Here is a 21,960-nt window from a genome sequence, read left to right as displayed (position 1 = left end):
TGTGTGGAGCCTTTGTGTCAGCAGGAATCAGGCTCTGTCATGGAGGACATGACACTAAGTGCAATGTGGCGCACTCTCTCTTTTGCTATGTGCGTGTGTGTATGTGGGCAGAGTGGATATTTTATAAAAATGCTTCTGGTTATTCAGAGGTAGCATTTCTACAGTAATAGTAGTTCAACTGGGATTTAGACTGAAAAAAATGACACATTACTGCCATAGCTTCATGTTTCTTTTCTGCTGTAAATATTGTCTACAAGAAAAGAAACTTCCATTGAGGAAAAGTAAAAACAATAGTCAATATTTTGGGCAAATTACTAATTAGATAGAAGATAAAAAACACTCCCATGTCGAGTATCTGCTATGGATTTGCGCAAATACTAGAATCAGAGGGAGAAAAGCAGGTGTTCTATCTCCAGTGTTGAATACAATAGCTCTGACAGCTCCCTAATTAAAGGTGGGGTAAGTGATTGCAATACACGCTCCACGAGAACAGTCATAAATATAAAATGCTTGCAGTACGCTCATCCTCTTCTTGGAGCAATAAAGTAAAACATCACCAGATACATCTGAGGATTACCTGAAAAGGTGTCCTGAGATAATAAGTGCATGAATGTGAGGAGTGAATCTTCTGAAGGAGTGCTGTAGGTGTGTTGAGTTCAAACAACATTGCTTTCACCACATTCAAAACATTGCATTGTGATTTATTACTGTAATCCATATGCAGACAGCGGTGCAGTTGAAACTTCAAATCACTGATGAGCAAACAAATTCTTTCTGTTTTCTGTAATTCTGCAACTGAAATGAATCGTTCTGCTTATCCTCTAGAATTACGGCTTAGAGACAGAGAACCTCAGGACTTTGTCCCACAAGCTGAACGCTTCAGCTAAGAACCTCCAGAACTTCATCCTGGGCCGGCGGAGGGGTGGGCACTATGATGGACGGGCTTCTCGGAGACTACCCAATGATTTCCTCACGTCAGTGGTGGATCTGATTGGTGCAGCCAAGAACCTTCTAGCCTGGCTTGACAGGTAGGAATCATACCTTAGGCTTTAGGCCTGCACTTTGTGACCAGTAAAGATGATAACCAAAATCTAAATATGTTAATTGATATGATTTGCACAATCATATGGAGGTGGAGGTTTATCAGCTGTCTCTGTCATAACTATCTATTAAGAACCCTAGTAGGATTCCCCTCTCTGAGGAACATTTGATTAAGATCAATAACCAAAATTAGGAAGATAATCCAGAAGGATCCAGATGCCCCTCCGAGATTATAAACATTGTTGTTGTCTCTTTCAGGTCTCCATTTGCCAGTGTGACGGAGTATTCATTACTGAAGAACAACATTGTGCAGCTCTGCCTAGAATTAACTACAATTGTACAACAGGTGCTTACACACGTGCATGCATCAGACAGTCTATCATGCCTGTATTTAATGTTATATATTATATTTATCTACTTGACAAGGGTCGGGGTTTGAACTGAAAGGACAACTCTAAAGTGGGCTTAGACTGGGTCTATCAGTATGGATGCAGCTTACTCTGGTATACAGTTCATTTCTATAGATTTGACCATGAATGGGACATAATGCTGAACCACTGCCACAGCTTCAGGCAATGCACTCATTGACTCCCTGTTAAACCTCATCTGCTGCTTAAGACTCAGATGGAGAATGAATGAGGAGGTGTCTTATCACTTCATTTCCCGTCCTCTGTCTACTCCCTACTGTAAATTCACTACTGACACATTTACTTTTTAAGAAATAAAACCAGACTTGCACACATGCTCACTCTAAAACCTCATTGTTTGGACAGAAACTATGCCTGCTGTCCTGGAGCTCATCCATGTCCTCCCTGTAAGACCCTGCTTTGAGTGTGTGTGGAGAGTGTGTTTGTGCATGTGCCCAGAGTGAGTCCTGGAGCTGAGCAGATAACACCCACTCCTTCTTACAAGGGCCAAAGGAGAGCGAAGAGTAAGGGGCTTCCATCGGTCCACAATGGGCAAAATGAACACGTGGCTGCCAGGGTGACGTGAGACAAAGGTGGCAGCGCTGTTTGCACTAATGCATCAAACAGATTCATTAACTGCTACCATGCACATCTGTTGGATACAGTGGGCTGCTTTCCCAGAAATAGATTAACTATCAGCTACCATTAAATAACAATCTGTCATGTTCAAATCATTTCTAAATCCTGAGGAGGCTGGAGAGTAGCAGGAGAGTAGTTCCAGAGCTGGTCACTCCAAAGTAACACAAGACATAATGTGGACGGTAAGAAATGAATAGCTGACTATTGATGTTCTCCAGTGGGAAAGATCCATCATTCATTTTATCCATCTCTCATTTCTTTTATTTCCTCTTTTCTTCACTTTATTTTTGGAGGCTGAAGATATCTGAGCCTCTGTGCGGATGTTCACGTTGATGCTTCCTTCCTCTCACGTCTTTCTTCCTCTTTGTCTTCCTCTCGTTTTACAGGATTGCACTGTGTACGAGACAGAGAATAAGATTCTCCATGTGGTAAGTTTCCGTTTAAAAATTGTAGTTGAAACACCACACTGATGGATTGTTGTTGGGCTCTTTTTATATCTTTTCCAAGATTTCACATTTTACCTCCACTACACCAAATCAAAGAAGAGGTCTAAGAGTTTGACATTGTCACGAATAAACTTATTCTTTGTGCTTTTTCATTATTTTTGATATTTAAATATGCCGATTGGTCGTGTTTGTTAGCATTGTACAGAGACAGAAAAGTAATTATTACATTACATGTCATTTAGCAGATGCTTTTATCCAAGGCGACTTACAATGGAATTGAGTACAATCAGCCAGGGGTGGAGTCGAACTTGCGACCATTGCGACCATGATGTCTTTCGCACACAGGGTACCGGTCTTAACCACTGAGCCACTCCGTCCCCCTGTTTCCTGATTTCCTGTTGTTTACAGCTCCTGACTCTGGCTTCATAGTAACCAGACAGACATGAGACTTTTCAAAGCAGACCCATGTGGACCCATGACTTTAATGCAATCTTATCACCAATGGTAGACATAGGTTACTGTTTAATTTTGCTATTAAAAGAGCAGCTGGAGAATGTCTGTGTGTGACTGCACGTGTATGCTTATGTTTTTGATTTCTGCACTGGTGTGTGTGAGTGTAAGAGGCCCGAGGATGACAGAAAACTGTCTGTGTCTGCGAGTGAAATGGAGAGAGCAGATAGGGTCTGATCTGGGTTGACAGTTGGTATGGGACACTTCCTGCTGTCATCCAAGGTCAGGTGGAGAAAACCATGTACATTTGTTGTAGGGGGAGATCACAGCAATTTTTCTTTTTTATTTATTTTTACTCTGATGTTGTCATATGCAAATATATCGCATGTTTGTGTCAACAACACTAACGATAAGACTGTATTGGAGACATTTGTCTCTCCATGTTGTCCCCCATTATGTTGGCTGTGGAAACACGGCTGTCATGTATCCTGGTCATCAAAGGCCTGCTAATGACACAGAACTAAGGCACAGGCTAATTAAAATATTTAGACGGTAATTCATTCACACACATGCACACGGTCAGTTTCCCCTGCATCAGATAAAATGACACTGACTTACAGATTCATGTGCTACTGTAAATGTTAAATAACTACTAAGCTTCTTACCGATCCCTCACCCTTACTTGATCTTTGCTCTAACCTTAGCCTTAAAGCCGCAGTGTGTAAATTCTGTTGCCAAAACACTGCCAGTGTCGCTGCTCCTCCAGACTTACCTTAGGCCTCAGGTGAACCTGAACATCCTAGAATTTAATCAGTAGTAACTGGACTTAGTTGTCTTGAAGAGAACTTCAAGAAAACTGCAATACCTGGATGAATTGAAGATTGAATATTGAATTACTTTATTCCTCCCCCAGGGGGGAAACACACATTCACAACAGCTCAGTTAAGAAATGAGAATAGAATAAAAATAAAATAAAATAAAATAAAATAAAATAAAATAAAATAAAATAAAATAGTAAGAAAATTACAAAAAAATGAGAATCTACACAGAATAACTACTCACCCAGACTTACCCCACTCCTCAGCTGAACCTTCGGAGCTTTCAGAAAGGATGACTCTCCATATTCCAACCGTTCTCTTTCAACATTTGTTTCCGTATATCATTATCTCACTAATGTGTTAGAGAATTTGGGTCAATTCCTTAACTTAAAGTTCTCTTTCTCAATTCATTTTACATCACTCAGATTTCATAGAACTGGAGATAATTGATCTAGCAATAACCTAAGTTTGCTGCCGTCTCACTTTACAAGGGTAGCCGCCATGCTTGTGCCGTCCCTCTGTCAGCTGCAATGGCATGTTTCCACCGAGTGGAACGCTTCGTTTGGTATGGTCTGGTACGTATTTTCATAAAGAATAGTACCAAAATAATTTTTCTATACCCTTACCTTGGGGTACCAGAGTAATGATAGGTTACAGGTGGAGCTAGACCCACGACAGTCACCTGATTGGTTCAACACTGCAGAAAGCGAGCAGTGAAAAAACAAGCTGCTCCGTTGTTGTCTGTTGTGTTGTTGTCTGTTGTGGTGTGTTCAATGTTCGTTGTCGGCTGACCGAGGGCTTTATTGTTTCAAACCATACCGTTCTGTACCAAACCGAACTGTGCCGTGATGGAAACACATCACTCTGTGTCACCACAGACACGTGAAAACAAAACACTGCTATATTGAGAAACCTGGAGAGAGTCACGTGGAGCTAATCAGCATTGTGTGAACTCATCGGAGTTCACATATTAGTTTGTATTGCAGAGTTACACACTACAGCTTTAACGTTTAACCTTTGACAAATAGAGTTGCATTATGGGGATTTGCTTTGTGTCCCACTTTAGCTGGACACATGACTGTGACACATGACATTTACATGACTATGTAAATGTATGACCTGAATAACACACACAAACACAGTGCCAGACTAGAGGCTACACATGTCTAAGTATGTGGTGTGTGGGAGGTTTATGTGTGAAATAGGGAGACAGCATGAAGAGAGGGGGAGACAGAGAGAGACAGAGAGACAGAGAGAGAGAGAGAGGGAGGTGTTTGTTTTTGATGATGCTTCCTTGCCTTGCCGATCATTGTTTACTATGTGTTTTAGCCAGTATTAAAGTGGTGGTAAAGTATCTCAGCACGCAAACACACAAGATTTACACAATGATAACATAAATGCTGTGTATGGAATACTTTAGTACATTTAGTTAAAGCTATCAAACTCTGATATTTAGTGTGCTTATATTTAAAATGTGGATACACTCACTTTGAAAGCCTTACTGAAAAGTAGTTATTTATGATCATCTTTTGAATACATTGAGTTTTCATAGATTAAACTGCCCAATTATAATTCCAAAATTCAAAATGAGAAATTCTGTCAATAACAGTGATTGTTTCTTTAAGCATGATGAGTGTCTTACTTTGGACATACATGATAGGATAAAACATTTAAGTATAAAGTAAATAAAAAATTTACCTAGATTGTCAATGTTGGAATTAATGTTTGTTCATCTCTATATGTTTGCTCTGGACATAGGTGATGGACTGGAGACCTGTCCATCACAGGTGGCCACGTGTCGGCTGGTGGTCGAGGGGAATTTTTCACATGGCATTAGTGTTTTAACTTAAATAAAACAGTGTTCCATTTTTGTGTATTATACTTACTCGCCAAGAGTTGAGAGTTAATCAATAAATCTCCCATATCTGTTTGTTAAAATATGAATCTTGCTTAGCTTTGCATCAAGTCTGAAAACAAAGGAAAACAGCTGCACAGGATAGGGGGGAAAAATCGGCTTAACACAGCACATTTCAGGCTCACATCTTGTAGGTTACATCTCACAACAGTATATACTGTATACTAACCATGTAGCTTCATGTATGTGATGTATTAGTGGTACGTGTGTGAGAGTCTCAGTTCAGGTCTGCTGGGGCTACTGTAGTGGTAGTGGTAGTGGTAGGTTCATCGGCTTCAGCTCTACAAATGCAGAACTCAGTGCTGTTCTGCTCTGCTCTGCTTTAGACGACGGCCTGCAGCAATCAGATGGGCAGGGAAAACAGTCTGTGTGTGTGTGAGAGAGGCAGAGAGAAAGCAAGAGAGGGGGAGAGAGAGAGAGAGAGAGAAGAAGAGCAATAAGATATGAGCATGTGTGAGGCTGTGTGTTCAATGAAGCATGAAGTGTGTATCAGAGTATGTGTTTTTATGTGCATGCATGCATAAGGATGAGAGGAATTACATAAGACTGCCCTAGTTGTGTGTTTTCCCTTTGCCTTGTTTCCTCCCCCTTTCCTCCCGGACTCTGCCTCCCACCTTTCTGCTTTTCTAGGTCTCTCCTCCACTCCCCCTTCTCTCTCCGTCATTTTCTGTGTCTTGGTTGAGGTTTTTTATTTGCCATGGCGCTTACGCTCATGCATGTGGAAAACAATCAATTATGCAGTCGTGCTTAGTGCACGTTAGCATTTTAACATGTGTGCATAAGAGAGAAGTTGCACGTCCACGGGGAAGGAAGCACACAGGGAGGTGGAGAATGGGGGTGGTTGTGTGCACACAGAGCTTAATCCAGTTGGCAGCATACTATGTCTGGCTTTCTGTTTCACTGCTTTTAAATCTCATGCCAGCCAGTCAGCCACATAAGGTAACTTCCCTATAATCTGCGCTCTGATTCCCCCAGAGGCACGTCCGATCAAGGCAGGGTGTTCCGGAGCTGAGGAGTTGAGAGTGCCCGTGCTGGTGATTGTTCTTTTGTCTCCCAGCCTTGGTTTAATCCCAGGTCAAGAATTAGTCCGATGATCAAAGCAGGACACAATGATCAAAGCGGGAGACAAGCAGAGCCACAGAATTGTCCCTTGCTGAAGTTTGCTGTTTGGGAAGCTCAGCTTGTAGCTTTTAAATATAAACAAATGTCCACTCCATTCAAACCATTGTCAAATGAATGAATACCATGCTGATTAAGACTATCAGCTCCACACAACACTCTCTGTGTGATTCTGTCTCTCAGTATGATAGTGTTTTGTTTTCATGTCTGTGGAGACATTCCTGTGTTGCACACGGAGCGGCGCTTTTTACATTCCGATTGATGGAGGAAAGCACAACATCTGCATAGCGCTGTAAAGCGAGGTGGCTACATAAAAGCTGGAAATGGTAGAAGTCCCCAGAGGGGGGGCAATAGTTTGGTGTCTGCATATGATATTTCTGGGTAAATGTCAGTTCTGTGTATCACATTACATAATGTGTACACCTTGATATAAATATAAATGAACAAACACAGACACAGCCTCTGTGTGAATGAATGTTATAAGGTCATGGTTAGCGATCACGTTAACCATGACCAAAAGAATAAAAGATAATGTGAAGTCCTCTGAAGTCATGGCAACGTGTCTGTGTGTTTATGTGTGTGTGCGTGTATACAAGTGTGAGAGTGTTTGTGTGCTAAAGATCTCCTCTTTAACCATAATCCAGTAATTGCTCATTAGGATTGAGATGAGAAGATTAGTTGATGCAGAGTTCACCACTGTCATGCAGCTTGTGTGAATGCGGAGAAGATACTTTATATTCTGCATTCTACATGTTGTTACACTCCTGCGTGTGACTTTCCATGCACTCATATGAGTGTGTTTGTGCTTGTGTGTATTTGCACACATTTGTGCACTAAGCAGCAATGCAATGAGGCAGTATAACCAAGGTAACCGTCCCTGCAGTCAGTCAGCCAAGATTAGAAGGCAGAGATGTTGCTGATGATAAATTAACTTGCATGCGTGACCAAGCAGACAAACAGCCAGAAAAATAATCAGGGTTTATTTAGAACTACGGTAAGAAGGAAGCCAAGGATTTTATTGGGCAATAATGCTTGGATGCACTCAAATGCATTAAAACTGTGTGTGTTAGAAATGTATCTGCAGAGGGGAAAACATTACAGCAGAGAAAAATCCATCCACTCTAAAACATGTCTGATTTTGATTGGTTGATTTGATGACAAAAATACCCTATACCATGACAGATAACAACAAATGAGATCTGTGCTCTGTAATTTAGTTGTTAGAAAATGTCATTTTTGCGCCTTGGGCTTGTTTTGTATCAGTGGTGTGCGTTGCTCTGTCTGTGATGGTGTCTTGTGGGCTTGCCTGTGGACAGACTGTGACAGGAAACAGTTTGTGTGTTGGAGTGATGGAGGTGGCGATGTGGAACAGTCTGATGAAATGATTTCAGTTTCACCTCCTCCAGCTAGGTCACAGCATCCCCCACAGACCAAAACCAATCTCAGTAACGTTCTGTCTTTTTCTTTTTGTCGCTCTCTCTCTCTCTTTCTCTTCTTTCTTTTTTCCCTCTGCTCTCTTTACCTTCAGTGTAAGACCTTAGCAGGGATTTGCGACCACATCATCTCTCTGTCATCAGACTCTCTGGTCTCTCAGTCTGCCCATCTAGAGGTGGTCCACCTCACCAGCATCATGCCCAATGAAGGGCTGGTAAGGACACACAAACACACACACTAAGGTCAATTTTAAGTCTATGTCATTTTGAACCATGAGCTGATATGTGAAAGAGGTCATATGTATAAAATATGAGTGGAAGAAAATATCAATACACTACAATATTGCACTATTTCATGCTGTGGTACTTCTATTCTTCTCCTCTAGACAAAGAAAATTGTTTATAAATATGACATTGTTATTTTTACGATGAAAGTCTCTCTGAAAGTTGTCTATTTGGGGAGAGAAAATCTTCATATTCCCCTGAAGGTAATTTATTGTATCTTTTAGTCTTGTAATATCAAGTCTCATCAGTGTCAAGCGCCTGATGTCATACACTGGCTTTTTCTAAACTAGTGTTTTCCCGCATTTGAACCCAAGTCTCCTGAGTGCAGAGGACAAACAATTAAATATTCAATGGGTGTGAAAATGCACTGATCAGAACTTGTGACTCAAATCCTTTGACATTCAAATCTCAAATCAAATCCAGTCTTAAATGCTGAGGTGATAATAAAAAGGAAAAGGGTTAATTGATTATGAAAAAATGTGAACGTACTTATAGACCTTTGATGGGTACAGTGGAATAGTTATGTTACAAAAACTGAATATGAGTTAAAAAGCACGGGAGCCAAACTGGAGGCTCACAGTGGACAGAATCACTTAGATGGCATTTCCTTAAATGTATCACTACCTTGTTGTCAAGTCTCACTGCTCTGAAGTCTGAGCGTCCAAGTCTAACATCCCAAGTCAGGGACACAGATAACAGAAATATGTGCTCTGTATTAAACTGAACTGTGCTTTTGTTTCAGGGGATGTATATCAAATCAACATATGACGGACTCCACGTTATCACCGGAACCACAGAGAACGTGAGTTCTTGTTTCACTCAGTTGGAAGCTCAACACTTCACCCACCACAGCTCACTGTCTCATATTCCACTATGTCAACGTATCCACCCTCCAAGTATCTGCTAAATGTGTTCCCATTGGGTCAAATTTCTGCCTGCACAGTCTCCGGCAGACCAGTGTAAGAAGATCCACGCAGGTGACGAGGTGATCCAAGTCAACCACCAGACAGTGGTGAGTGAAAACGCTGCCCAACACTCACTGGAACTGTTGTTTTGACGTGTCGCCACTGTAAACACACAATATGCAAAGTTCTGTTCTCCATTCTGTGCCATGTTGACGAGCCGTCAAGGCACATGAAGTCTGCCATCACCACCACCACTGCTGCCATGGTGCTTCCTGTCCTGTGTCACTATGTAGGCTAATTAGACTCACTGCTCGAGCAGATAATGAAACGATTGTTACAAGACCTTTGTTCAGTCCAACCTGATTGTCAGCACGCTCTTTCTACTTTCGGTTTCCAGTGTTGAAAGGAACCCCTGAAGGAGGCTTCTGGTTTGAAATGTCACCCCATGTTCCACTTTTCAGACTTGAATAAGTTGTAATTTTGCATACAGCTTGTCACATCAGGGACAAACCAACCCTGTACACCCCGACAGGCGCTGCTCATGTGACGGTGTGCTGCACAGGTGCCAGGGAGAGGCGTTGATTGACGTGCGAGTTAACTGCAAGTTATCTCTGTCCCTCGCGTTCTTTCCTCGGGGTGACAGTGCAGATCGCACCCTGCCAGGCTAGCAACTCCAACCCCTCATTACTCCCTCAGCTAGACCCTCACCACTCTGATCCCTCACTCTGGGGGAGGAGATAAGCTTGTGTGTGTGTGTGTGTGTGTGATGGGGACAACGGTGTAAAGCAGTTAGGAGATGCTGGGATGAGGAAGGCTGCCAGAGTGAGGCAAAAAGGAGGAGGTTGTAAAGAAGGACTTGGGGAAAAGAGGAAGGGCATAAAAAGAAAAGGGGCGAGCAGCATGAAAGAAGTCTCAGATCCCTGTAGTTGTTTTTTTTCCTCAATCCTAAATGGAGCTGCTGAGGAGGAGAAAATGGATATACACAACCAGCAAATTCTGTCAGCTTTACAGCTTATACGTTTATTTAGTGAGGCTCTTTATTTAAAAATGAGATGTGTGAATAGACATTACATTATGTGATCATTATATAGGACTATCCCACATATTTAGCTACAGTGCATGAGCTTCTGTTCTAAACTCTTGAAGACACGAGCTTCAGTTTTTAGCTCTGCTTCTCTATTGGGGTAAAATGACTTTTTGGTTCAAATAACAACCTGATTGTTTGAAGAGGCAAGATAATTATGGGATGGTAATAGCATCTGGGAAAATAATCATGACTCTTGGGATTTGAAACAATTGAGCAACTGTTTATGCTCTATTATTACCTATTCTTACTTTCTAGTTGCTGTTTGCATGTTAACATAACAGTTATAAACCAACCTGAGTGGAGCAGGCGCTCACTGTGGAAGATCAATCAAGGGTTGAGAGGTTTTGATCAATTTGGTTCACCATCAGGTCAGTTAATTCCACTTTGTTGACACGTAAGTGAGTATGCAGATTAGACGGGGACAATTTCAACATGCATGCATCCATCTCTAAAGTAAAGGCTGTGTAATGTGAAATGTGTAACTCTTCCTGCACCACACTGAGCTGCAGACACACTTATCAACTAACAAGATATTGGGAAACTAAAGAGCCAGTTTGCTCAGGTGGTGATTTAACAGGAATAAGACTTCAGATAAATGCTAATGTTGCTCTTTGTCTACTGGTCGAGTGCAAAGTTGACCCTTTTGCTGACTCGTTTATCTGGATAAACTAGTTAAAGTATGATTTTAACCTCAAATGATTTGATGACAGAACAGAAATGAAGAAGGAAAACAAGAAAGTCATTGAATATGTTAGTATGGACACAAATAAACTGTTTTTTTTTTATTCTGAATAAGACATGCATTTGGATTATGATGTTAACATGAGTAGCAGTAGAAACAGAGCATAGAGCTAACACTCCAGTAGTGCATTGTAATCCTCTTAAAATGCACATGTCTCCAAATTGGAATAAAGACCAGTATACTCTTAATCCGATTATTGCTTAAAACGTGTCTTATGACTGATTAATAACAATATTGCTGTCCATGTAAATTTGTTTCATGGCATTTTAATTTCTTCTGGCAGCAAATGAGTACTGAGATACCCCTCAATATTGGGACAGTATAATTTGAGTTTTACAGTTTGATATAATCAATCGGATGGATAAATGAATGGTAGTTATTGACGTAGTCCCGGTGTGTCCTGGTATACCTCCGTTCTTGTTTAAGTGGGCAACTGCACAAAACATGAAGACAGAAACTTTTTTTCCCTCATGTCCGATGATCACCAGCTTCTGAACTGGGCCAAAGAGAACAAGGACCGGGCCACGACAGGCTGACACAGGCCAGTCATCATTATGTCAGGAATAAGGTCAGAGCAGTTCTGCCTCTGTGTGTGTGTGTGTGTGTGTGTACATGGTGGCCTCTTTCGACACTTCTTGTAGCTGTAGCCAATCAACAGCTGACGAGTGCGGTGTGCTCTGGAGACAGACTGTCCACCACCACGAGGAATCACTGCAGTCAGCATGACTTTCAAAAGCCTAACCCTTCACTCCCACGTCTTTATAATATGAGCACACTGACATAGATATCTGTTATTTGTTTTGGGACAGTGTGGTGCAAGGTGTCACTCACGACATCCTTGCAGTTAAACAGGACTACTGTCCTTGTCCCAGTGTACAAACACTAGCGGGGCATTAATTGAATGAATGAAGTATGTCCGCCTCCGCTACACTAGGTGGCGATATGGGCAAATTCAGCTTGTTAGCATTAAGCATTTCAATATTTTGACCTATTACATCACAGACCAAAAAACATTGCACCGCTCATTAACTATAAAACGATGTAGTCCTTTAAGATGACAGAAAGTCGATCTCCTCGCAGTCAAAACCATTCCCTGATCTTTGGGTTAGGGTTAGGGTTATCCCGCTGTTATTTCCTTCTTTTGTGTACCAGTTCTACTATTTCCAGGGTTTTCCCAGGTGTGGGAAATATAGAACATACACAGATCACCCACATTTGAGGCTAGTCAAACATATTCAGTACATGCAGTATTAATTAAATTCCCAATTGCATTATCAGGGTGCATTAGTCCAAATGTAAGATATTCCATTTCAGTACCATTTCAGTCTGACTAACACGTAAAGATACAGTATACTTTAAATGTCCAGTTTTAGTCGGACCAATGCAGTGGTGTATTTCCAATGTCGTGTACCAACTTTTAAGATTTTAATTAAGATTTTAATCACAGCTCTCAGACTCATGGTCACTTAGTTGTGGCTGTTTATGGGCCATGTTACCACAGCGCCTTGTAGGAGGAATTTAATCAAATTAATCAAATTTCTCAGGCTCGAGTTGTGTTGTGTTATACAGGGCAGTGTGTCTAATTTAATTTATATCAATAAGCACAGACCTTAAAATCTCTCAGTATAACACATTGCAATTCAGTATCACCCCAAAACTAAGTACTGAGAGTCTTTTATTTGCTGGTTCAGGGGGCTATCTTTGAAGGAAAAAACAGCCAGGGTTACATTGTAAAGATCTGCACCAAGATCATTGGAGTCAGGCAAAAAAGATTTGACATCCCTCTGGGAGAGGCAAGCAAGGAAGAAGGCCACCTCCATTGTCAGCCAATCCCAGAATATTCTGGCTGATGAGTTTGAGGCCATGCCTTCAGGTCGTCGGTACTTTTAAAATGGACTGGGATAGCTGTCATTTTAAATAACACTTTAATCTGGCATTTTAAACCTAGACGGGCACTTATGTATCATTTTATTGATGGACTTACCGTAATGTATTTATTTTTGATCACTGTTTCCAATAATTCATTGTCTGTCAATCTGTTGGTGCTAATGTGGGAGCTGCAAATGAATTGCCCTGTTGGGGATCAATAAAGTTGTCTGAATCTGAATCAAACTAGCTTCTAAAATGACAACAAAGTAGAATCAACTCCAGAATCAAGACCAGGGTTGCATGGAGTTTGCATGTTCTCCCCATGTGTGTGTGTGTGGGTTCTCTGGCTTCCTCCCACAATCCAAAAACATGCAATATGGGGATTAGGTAAATTGGACACTCAAATTGCTCAACATGTGACCCCTTCCTCACAGTTTCTCTTGTTCTCCGTTTGCTTTTTGTCATTCGACCCTCTAAAGGCATACAATGTCTAAAACAAATAAATGTTTGTAGAGGTGGTATCAGAAGTGTGTGGTGGCTAAGATTTTCATGGTGGTGTTCCTCAGCAGACTTTGCTGCTCTCAGTGCACCACGTACAGCACGGGCAAGTACAGTATATGTCGTTTGCAGCAGATGTTTTGAATACAGCCTGGCATGTGTCTGCTTCTCAGGTGGGCTGGCAACTGAAGAACCTTGTGAACGCTCTGAGGGAGGACCCATGTGGAGTCATCCTCACGCTGAAGAAAAGGCCCCAGAACACCCTGAGCTCAACGCCGGCTCTGCTCAGGAACGTCCGCTGGAAACCACTGGGCCTGCAGGTAAACACCAGCAACACATGACGCCTTCTGCTCATGCTGCCTTCCAAACATAACAAAGAAAACGTTAGAGCAAGAAGTAAGAAACTGTATTAGACCACTCTTCCATGCTATCTTCTACATTCTCACCTGCAAACATCCCTTACTGTATACTGCAAATAATAATGTGTTTAGCTCTGGCTTTACTTTTGACTCGCCCTCACCTCTTGTTTTAAACAACCTTGCTCCACATTCTCGTACTACCATTCTTTTTTTAATGAATATTTCAAAAGAAAGGAAACTCGTTCACTGTTTGACCTTGCGTCACTCTTCCCGTTAAGTGTGTCAACAAATCTCTGAGTTTTACAGCCTGTCGTGCTGGTGACAGTTTCAAAAGTCATTCATAAATGTGCTGAGGCCTACACCTCCACCTGCAGAGAACTAAGGCTTATCAAATGCACTTTCTTTTTTTCTTTTTTTTAAAGAGGCCATTGAAAATTGAAGTATAAAATAGCCAATTAAAATTTATATTGCACTTGGGAAGTGTGTGGATGATTCAGATACTATAATATGAGCTGAATGACCTGCCAAAGATCTAGGGCACTATAGGGCAATACAAGGTCACCAAAGGGTCCATCCATGCTCTCGCTCATCTTTACTCAGACTTTGGTTCATATTCATTCACGAAGGACATCGCTCTTTCAAAGGAGAGTTTATTTTTTAATACACAATCCAGGGTATCTGGAAATGCTTGTGCTTACGACTCACACCCTCCTGTACACGTCTCACTCAACAGTAAACAGCCTCAATGAGCACATTTGTTGCTCACTGAGAGCCCAGAAAAGAATTTTGATGCACTCAACAAATTAATCGTGCAGATAAGGTTCAACGCTAGTCTGATGCTGCGCCTGCATGCTTTGTGAAGCGGTTACTGTCCTGTCAGACCCTGCTGGCTGCTATTTTTAACCTTGCATCAGGCTCGTTCATTTACATGCTACATGCATGCTCTGGTCTCTGCTCGGCGCTCAGCTGCTCCTCGGCTTTGTCTCCTTACTTAGCTTCTTTGTTCCGTCTTACCTTCCTTTACACTCTCTCCTGCTGGTCTCTTCTTCTCCAACTACTATTGTTTGAGTTAATTTTGGTGTCCACATGTCTGTGAGCATATACATGCATATTTAACACTGCACATGTTCACATGAGAGACTGCAACTCATTCAGCTTGTGAAGGCTGTTTATGTTTCTATGACCTAGAAACCATTACAACTCTAATAACCGCAGATTCCAGTGCAACTTCATCGTCCTCTCTGTTTTTAACAAACTAGAAGACCCTTCTTGTTTCCAGGTTGCTGTCTCGTTAGACCATCACTCTATGTAGCTACCATAGACCTTATTGTTTCATTTGCTTCATGCAAAAGCAGACAAATGTGTGAATTTGACCCTGATGGGCTGCTAAGACACAAATGTGCCATGAGCGCCAAGATCAGAGCACTGGGATATCTGTGGGAGAAGAAAAGAAAGGGGTATTTTAGATTTGTTCTCTCTCCAAAAGACTAGAGCTCTTAATTATTCATAAGCAACTACAGGCAGCTCCACTGGCTCTGAAACAAGAACTGCTACTCAGCAAATACTGGAGATAATTCACTGAATCCAAAATATCCTGCTTAACAGCTTGTGCGTGTGTGTGTGTGTGTGTGTGTGCGCGTGCGTGTGGGTTCCTGACCATGGTCGTTTGCATGTACACATGTGCAGAGATATGTTTTCTGATGTCAGTCAATGCTGTTGCTCCTTTGAAAAACAAAGGAACTGGGTCACTGCACTTGGTTTTGGACACATACTGTACATGCACACTCCCAAAACAAACACACACACATGAACACATGCGCACTCATACCTCTAAGCCTGGTTTTGGAGGATGAATTGTACAGCTGTGAAGTTAAGCCCTAATTCGGCAAACGTTCAGCTGGATTGAATTAAAAAAAAAATGTACAAAAGAAACAATTTATCTCTGCGAATTATCATGTTATTACAGCACCAAATCTCTGCATGGCAACCTTCTTTATTCTACTCGATAATTACATGTATCCTTCTCCCTCTCTCTCTCTTTCTGTCTGCATTTCTCTTTCTATCTGTGTGTGTGTGTGTGTGTGTGTGTGTGTGTGTGCATGATGGGATGCAGTAAAAACAATGATGAGGATTACTGGACTGATGCCCTACTTTGTTGCTGCTGTATATAGATATAGGTAGTTATTTCATGTGTGACTGAGGGCAACCTCAGCTTCCACATTACAGGTCACTTCATTGGTTACACAGTGTCCGTGACCCATCTTTAATAAATCTGTTATATGCTTCGACATATAAATAATTACTTTTGGCAGATACCTGCTATATTTTAGGAAAATATTTGTTTGTGAGGTTGTGTTCTCAATCCTGGTCCTTGGGACCCACTGCCCTGCATGTTTTAGATGTGTCCCTGCTCCAACACACTTGATTTAAATGGTCGGCTCATCAGCAAGCACTGCAGAAGCCTGATAATGACGATAATGAATGAGGGAAACATCTAAAACATGGCAGTGAAAAGGTCCATTTCCTGGTTGTTCTTCACATCTCAAGATCTACGTACATCACAGTCAGAGTTTGAGGCTTAGCGTTTTAACCGTCTTGAATGAGATAACAGCTACTAAATGGAACATGAGGTTCGGGAGTTTTGTCAAGTGTGATTTCAAGGTTCCACATGATTCTCTTAAGCTCATGTAATAATCCACTGGCTATTATTTTAAATAGATAGTTTGACGGATTGGGGGACGTGTAACCTGACACACCAGATGGTTTGTTGCACATGACCTTCTAGGATGGCTTAGCCAGAAACTCTTTTGAAACACTTTCAGAAACTGCTTGGCATGTGCACTGATGAACCATCTGTCTATCACTGTCTGTCACAGCTGCCAAAGCCACTCACAGAGAAAAGTGCACGTCTTCCTCTTCTTTAAATAAAGAAATTCTCTTCTACCTACAACAGCAACCATGTGAACTATTTAGGATCTATCATTGTTGTCAATAATAATTACAGCAGAGCGTCAGGATATATTTCAGGATACAAACTTTTTGCTCAAGCATTTTGTTTTACCAAACAAATGTGAAATGTACTGTATTCTTAAAAAGGGATTCAAACAATGGGGTTAAATTGCCCAAAAAAAACAGGTTTTTTTTTTATCTGTACTGGCTATTACTAACAAGTGGTTTGAAATGAAACTATAGAATTTGAAAGCTGACTTTAGAAAATGACTATTTCAGACAGTTTCCAAACTCATATTTAATGGACGTGGAAACATCAAACTACATAAATTGTTACATTAAATAACATTCAATTGTACTTTAACTGTTTTTAACATGTACGATTTATGTCAAAATCCTTATTTTATTACCACATCTTCAGCTGATCAATTTCACATAGTGAGACGGTAAAATGAGTTCACTGGGAGTTTCAGTGAGTTTGCATGTGTGCATATAATGGTAGTGGAATGGAGAACACCAGAGGAGGTTATCCAGGTAGTTTGGAGTGCAGGGCACAGCAGGGGTCAAATGCATTAAGTGCTTTTTTTGTTGTTGTTTTTTACCAAACTGCAATTGCCTGCTGTGGAAGCCCCCCTCTCACCCCACAATTTTCCATGCAGTCAGCAGTGGGCTGTAATCACTAAATTACTGTTTTCACTCTCAGCTCCAGTCACCACATTGCACAGCGTCCCTGCTTCACTCACCCTCTCCTGCACTCTTTCTGTCGTGTTTTCTTATCCTCTCCTCTTTCTCATTTACTTGCTTCTCTTTCCAGCCCATGTTCATTATTTAATGTGGAGCCATCTTTCATTATTTACTGTAAACTGCCTTAATGAAAAGAAGTCTGTGCAAGAGAGACAGAGATGATGATGATAGAGACAGGGCCTGGGGATGGAAGAGGGGGTAAAGTTTGTAACATGAAATGAATTCCACTAATGCACTGTTGATGAAATGATGAATCACTGGGCCTCCATAATGAGGACGCTGCCTGCCTCGCCATCGCTCGGGCTCTCTGTTTGTTTATCCATTCCATCCACACTCAGTGTCTCCTCTTGAAAATGAAGTGTACTCCTCAGATATACAGTAAAACACTCCATTTTTCAAATTCTGGGTAAGCTCATCCTTGGGGATAAAACTGTCAACACTAAATAAATATTTGTCACTCGGGCTGCTCCAACTGAGGAGTAATGCTATTCGTTTCAAATGAGGAGCAAGTTTCCATGACATCATGAGCGAGGCGCCCTGTTCACACAGAGGACCCGATGACAAAAGAAGTCCTTGACTCAAGCCGAAGCAGGAGGCCTTGCTACCTCTGTCCTTTTCTCTCTCTTATGGGGGGGGGGGGGGGGGGGGCTTGAGGAGAGTGGAAGGGCGAGGAAAGGATGAGAGAGGAAGGAGTTGTCATGGGAACAGACATGGAGAGCCCCATGTGAGTGAAGAGGCTTGAGACAAAACGACAGAACAGTGAAGCGATTGAACATGGAAGAGTCTGCAGAATGAGAAAGATATTTTTAAAAAAAAGACATTCAATTGATTTAGTGTTAAAACAAGTAAGAGCTCCAAGGAAAATAGCACAAGTAAAAGGTTTGTCTACTGCATTACAGTGTGTATTATGTGCTTGTTTGTTTTCCTGTGCTCTCTCCAGAATCTCCTCTCTATCCCCCAACTGCACCTCAGTGAAATAGTGCTGAAAACAGATTCATACTTCCCTTTTTTCTCTCTCTCTCTCGCTCTCTTTCTCCAGCCGCTCCCCACCAGTCCCACCAGCACCTCCCCTACACCTGGTGGAACTTTAGGCATGTCCAAAATGGACGGCCCCAGCATGCAAGACGTCTATATCCTCTCTCCTGTCTCTGGACTCTACAGCACCAGGTCAGATGCTCCCAAGTGCAGATGTTTGATGATGATTGTTGATTACCATGATCCCGGTGATGACAGTGATGATGATTCTGATGACAGTGATGATGACAGCTCTGTTCTCCCCAGAGAGGAAATGGGTCTGATGTCATGTGACGACATCAGCCGCTACAATGTGAGCTCCCAGTCTGGTTCCAAAGGCTCAGAGGCTGTCAGCTACTACCTGGACCAGGACAGTGGTCAGTACTTCTCCTTGTTAGAGGGAGATGGACCCCCAGGGCCTGACTACGACAGGGGCAGGAATACAGGGGTGCGCCGGAGGGACAAAACCCCCACTCATGGTAGGAAAGCGAGTACACTCAAACTGTGTGAATGGCGCTGTGGAATGGCCCCATCTCCCTGACTTTGTTTTGAAGAACTGCTTTCTTCCTTTACTTTTTGTTTTCATCTTAACCACAAATCTCCTTGTTATGTGTTCACCGCTCGCTCCATGGCTCAGCTTCCTTGTGTTTCTTACTCACGTGCGCACGTCCCAGAAACACTGATCACATTCCTATGGGTCAGTCCAAAAACACCTGTCTCCAGCTCCCTTTCTGCACCACTACCTGTGTTCACCCGTGTCTCAGACAGCTTCCCACACATCCTGTACCTTCCTGTAAAAGCCTCAAGGAACTGCTAGTATGTGCAGGGTTTCTCAGCTTTATATTGAATGCTATTTGTACTGTGAGAATAATAAAGATAATCAGTCAACTTGCAGATAATGACATTGCAGAAATCTGTATGATCATCTCCAACAAAGGGGAAAATATTAGTTAAGTTTAACAAGCCTCTGCTCTGTGTCCAAAGATACACTTGACTGTCCAGACTATGGACAGACTAAGAACTGATTTGATGACTATGTTAAAAGTTAATTCATTATTTTATGTATTTACAATACATCAAATAAATGAACACAATGTCCTTTCAACTCTATTAAGTGTTTCGTAATCTTCAGGAGTTTACTTGTTTTGACTCTGATCAGTTTTGTTCAGTTTAACCAATAACCTCAAACAAACCTGCTGTGTTCTACCTGGTGAGCACCAGAAAAGTTAACCACTGTAGCTAAAGAGACCAAAGTAGAGCTAAAATTAGAGTTGAATATTAGATTAGCTGTGTAAGATCACATGTCCTAGTTCTTCCACGTAATATTTATTTTATGTTTTGCTGTGTTGTTTGGCATTATTAGAAATCTCTAGAACTTGACTGATGTCATAGTGGTCGAGTTAACGACAACTTTTATAACCAACCGATAAGAACTTTTTTTTTCAATTTCTTTAAAAGTCCATAGTGGGCGTGCAAGCAGTTCCAGCAGTTCCTGAAAGGTCTCCTGAATCTCCGCCCCTCACTTGAATCCCCCCCCCCCACCCCAAGCTTTCTCCCGCACTATCTCTAAGTCACTGCCTTCCTGAGACACCCCCAACTCCCCCCACCCACAGCCCACTATCTGATTGCTGATTGGTCGTTCCAGGTGACCTCAGACCTGTTTCCATGCCTCCCGAATATAACTGGATGGCAGAGGCCAAGGAACCCAGCATGGGCAAGAGAGGGAGCCGAGGTACACACACACATACAAACACACACCCACACAGTGTACACGCTCACACGGTTAACACAAAGGTGACAGACTGGTGCCGTGCTTTGCTCCATACTCGGCTCAACACATTTCAGCTCATCCTCTGGTTATCCATGGTGGTGTGGTTGTGTGGAGATACATACCTGTCACATATGTATCTGACAGAACAAACAAAACAACATAAATGCAAGGAAATTGCATTTATAAAGATGTTCTGGAAATGAGGGTCTTTTCTATGTGACCAGTCCTAACCAGCTTTACCGTTTTTTGCGGCAAGAGTCAATTTGTATTCAGCCGAGGATTCTCCACTCTACCGTCAGAAAGTCCATGAATAACATTAAATCACAATACTTCTACAAGGCAACTGCTTTTCTCCTCCTCTTTCTGTCAGTCATTTTTTTCTGTTTTCACAGTGAAGTATATGTATAATAACAAATGAGGTGAAAAGCATTTTTTTTGGATTTGGAGTTAAAGCGGAATAAAAGTTTCAGAGAGTGACAAGATTTAGCTGTAATGCTCTCCAAATCGACATAATCACTGCAAACAGATTAGCTGTATGTCGCTGGCTGTGGATCCATATCAGAGGCTCTGAGGCACTTTTATCCCTGTCTGTTGGGTTTTTTATCTATAAGGGTCTATTCGCCCTCATCTGTTTCTACTCTGGAGTTCTCCCATGACTCTCTGATGATATCTCCTCCCCCTCTGTGGTTTTCCTCTCTCTGTCATGGGTTCTTTTGAGCCAGTCCATCCTTCAAACTGCTTCACACTTCGCATGTCTCCCCACAGATTCAGACAACTCCCTGCTGCGTTACCTTAGCGATGACAAGATCCTGGTGATTGAGGAGGAGCCCGAGGGTCCGGGAAGAGAGAGTCGACGGGATTCCACCAGACGCTCACGACGCAAGAGCCGCAATCCCAGCAGCCCCAGCTTTCCCATCAGTCCCTCCATGCTGTCGTCAACCCTGCGCTTAGACCAGCCGCTTGATGCTCTGCCTGTATGTACTCTGTTGCTTTCAGCTGGTTCCTGCACTTTAATATTTAATGTCTCCATAGGGATATTAGGCGAGCAGACAGCAGTAAACAAATATTCTGTCCATCAACTCCATCAGTCATCTGCTCTTGGTTTATATGTGCTTATAACACTTGGTGGAACTAATTAATGATGATTTTAATTAGTCACATTGAAATGAAACGCTCTTTTACAAGTGAGAAACAATCACAGTAACAAAAAGCAGTCCAAAATAAAAAAGGCATCATTGATCAAATAATGGAAATATTCTGGGATTAAAAACATTCAGAGTGATAGCTTTAGATCATTCCACTACCAGGGGCCGTGGAAAGAAAGGCTAAATGTGCCTGTTTCTGTTCTAACAGTGGGCATTTTATAGTAAGTTAAGGTTCCTTTCCAGCGATAACTTTTAGTAGTTTAAAATATACAATGATGTAGGCCTCGTGAATGAGGGACGGCATCCCACAGGCTGTATTGAGTA

At 41.9% G+C, this 21,960-nt stretch overlaps 1 protein-coding gene across 8 annotated transcripts in view; it reads left to right on the top strand.

Moving 5' to 3' along the window:
- The window catches only part of si:ch211-26b3.4 (connector enhancer of kinase suppressor of ras 2), a 58,052-nt gene that overhangs the window by 22,530 nt on the left and 13,562 nt on the right, over positions 1-21,960 (top strand). For 5 of the 8 annotated variants that reach the window (XR_009242167.1, XM_058650657.1, XM_058650664.1 and 2 more), the window contains 11 exons: positions 826-1,028; positions 1,300-1,387; positions 2,474-2,515; positions 8,364-8,483; positions 9,296-9,355; positions 9,497-9,565; positions 13,828-13,974; positions 18,746-18,873; positions 18,973-19,199; positions 20,366-20,452; positions 21,257-21,465. Coding sequence is in view for 7 of the 8 variants with exons in the window: in XM_058650657.1 (XP_058506640.1) it covers positions 826-1,028; positions 1,300-1,387; positions 2,474-2,515; positions 8,364-8,483; positions 9,296-9,355; positions 9,497-9,565; positions 13,828-13,974; positions 18,746-18,873; positions 18,973-19,199; positions 20,366-20,452; positions 21,257-21,465 (1,380 nt within the window). In the remaining variant the exon portion in view is untranslated. The remainder of the gene's footprint in view (positions 1-825; positions 1,029-1,299; positions 1,388-2,473; positions 2,516-8,363; positions 8,484-9,295; positions 9,356-9,496; positions 9,566-13,827; positions 13,975-18,745; positions 18,874-18,972; positions 19,200-20,365; positions 20,453-21,256; positions 21,466-21,960) is intronic. The other 3 variants (XM_058650658.1, XM_058650663.1, XM_058650660.1) reach the window with 2 other exon arrangements.

Source organism: Solea solea, chromosome 14 (genome assembly GCF_958295425.1).
Source record: "Solea solea chromosome 14, fSolSol10.1, whole genome shotgun sequence".
NCBI classification, from domain to species: Eukaryota; Metazoa; Chordata; class Actinopteri; order Pleuronectiformes; family Soleidae; genus Solea; species Solea solea.
The sequence above is the reverse complement of the archived record's forward strand: the minus strand, read 5'-3'. Positions and strand labels throughout refer to the sequence as shown.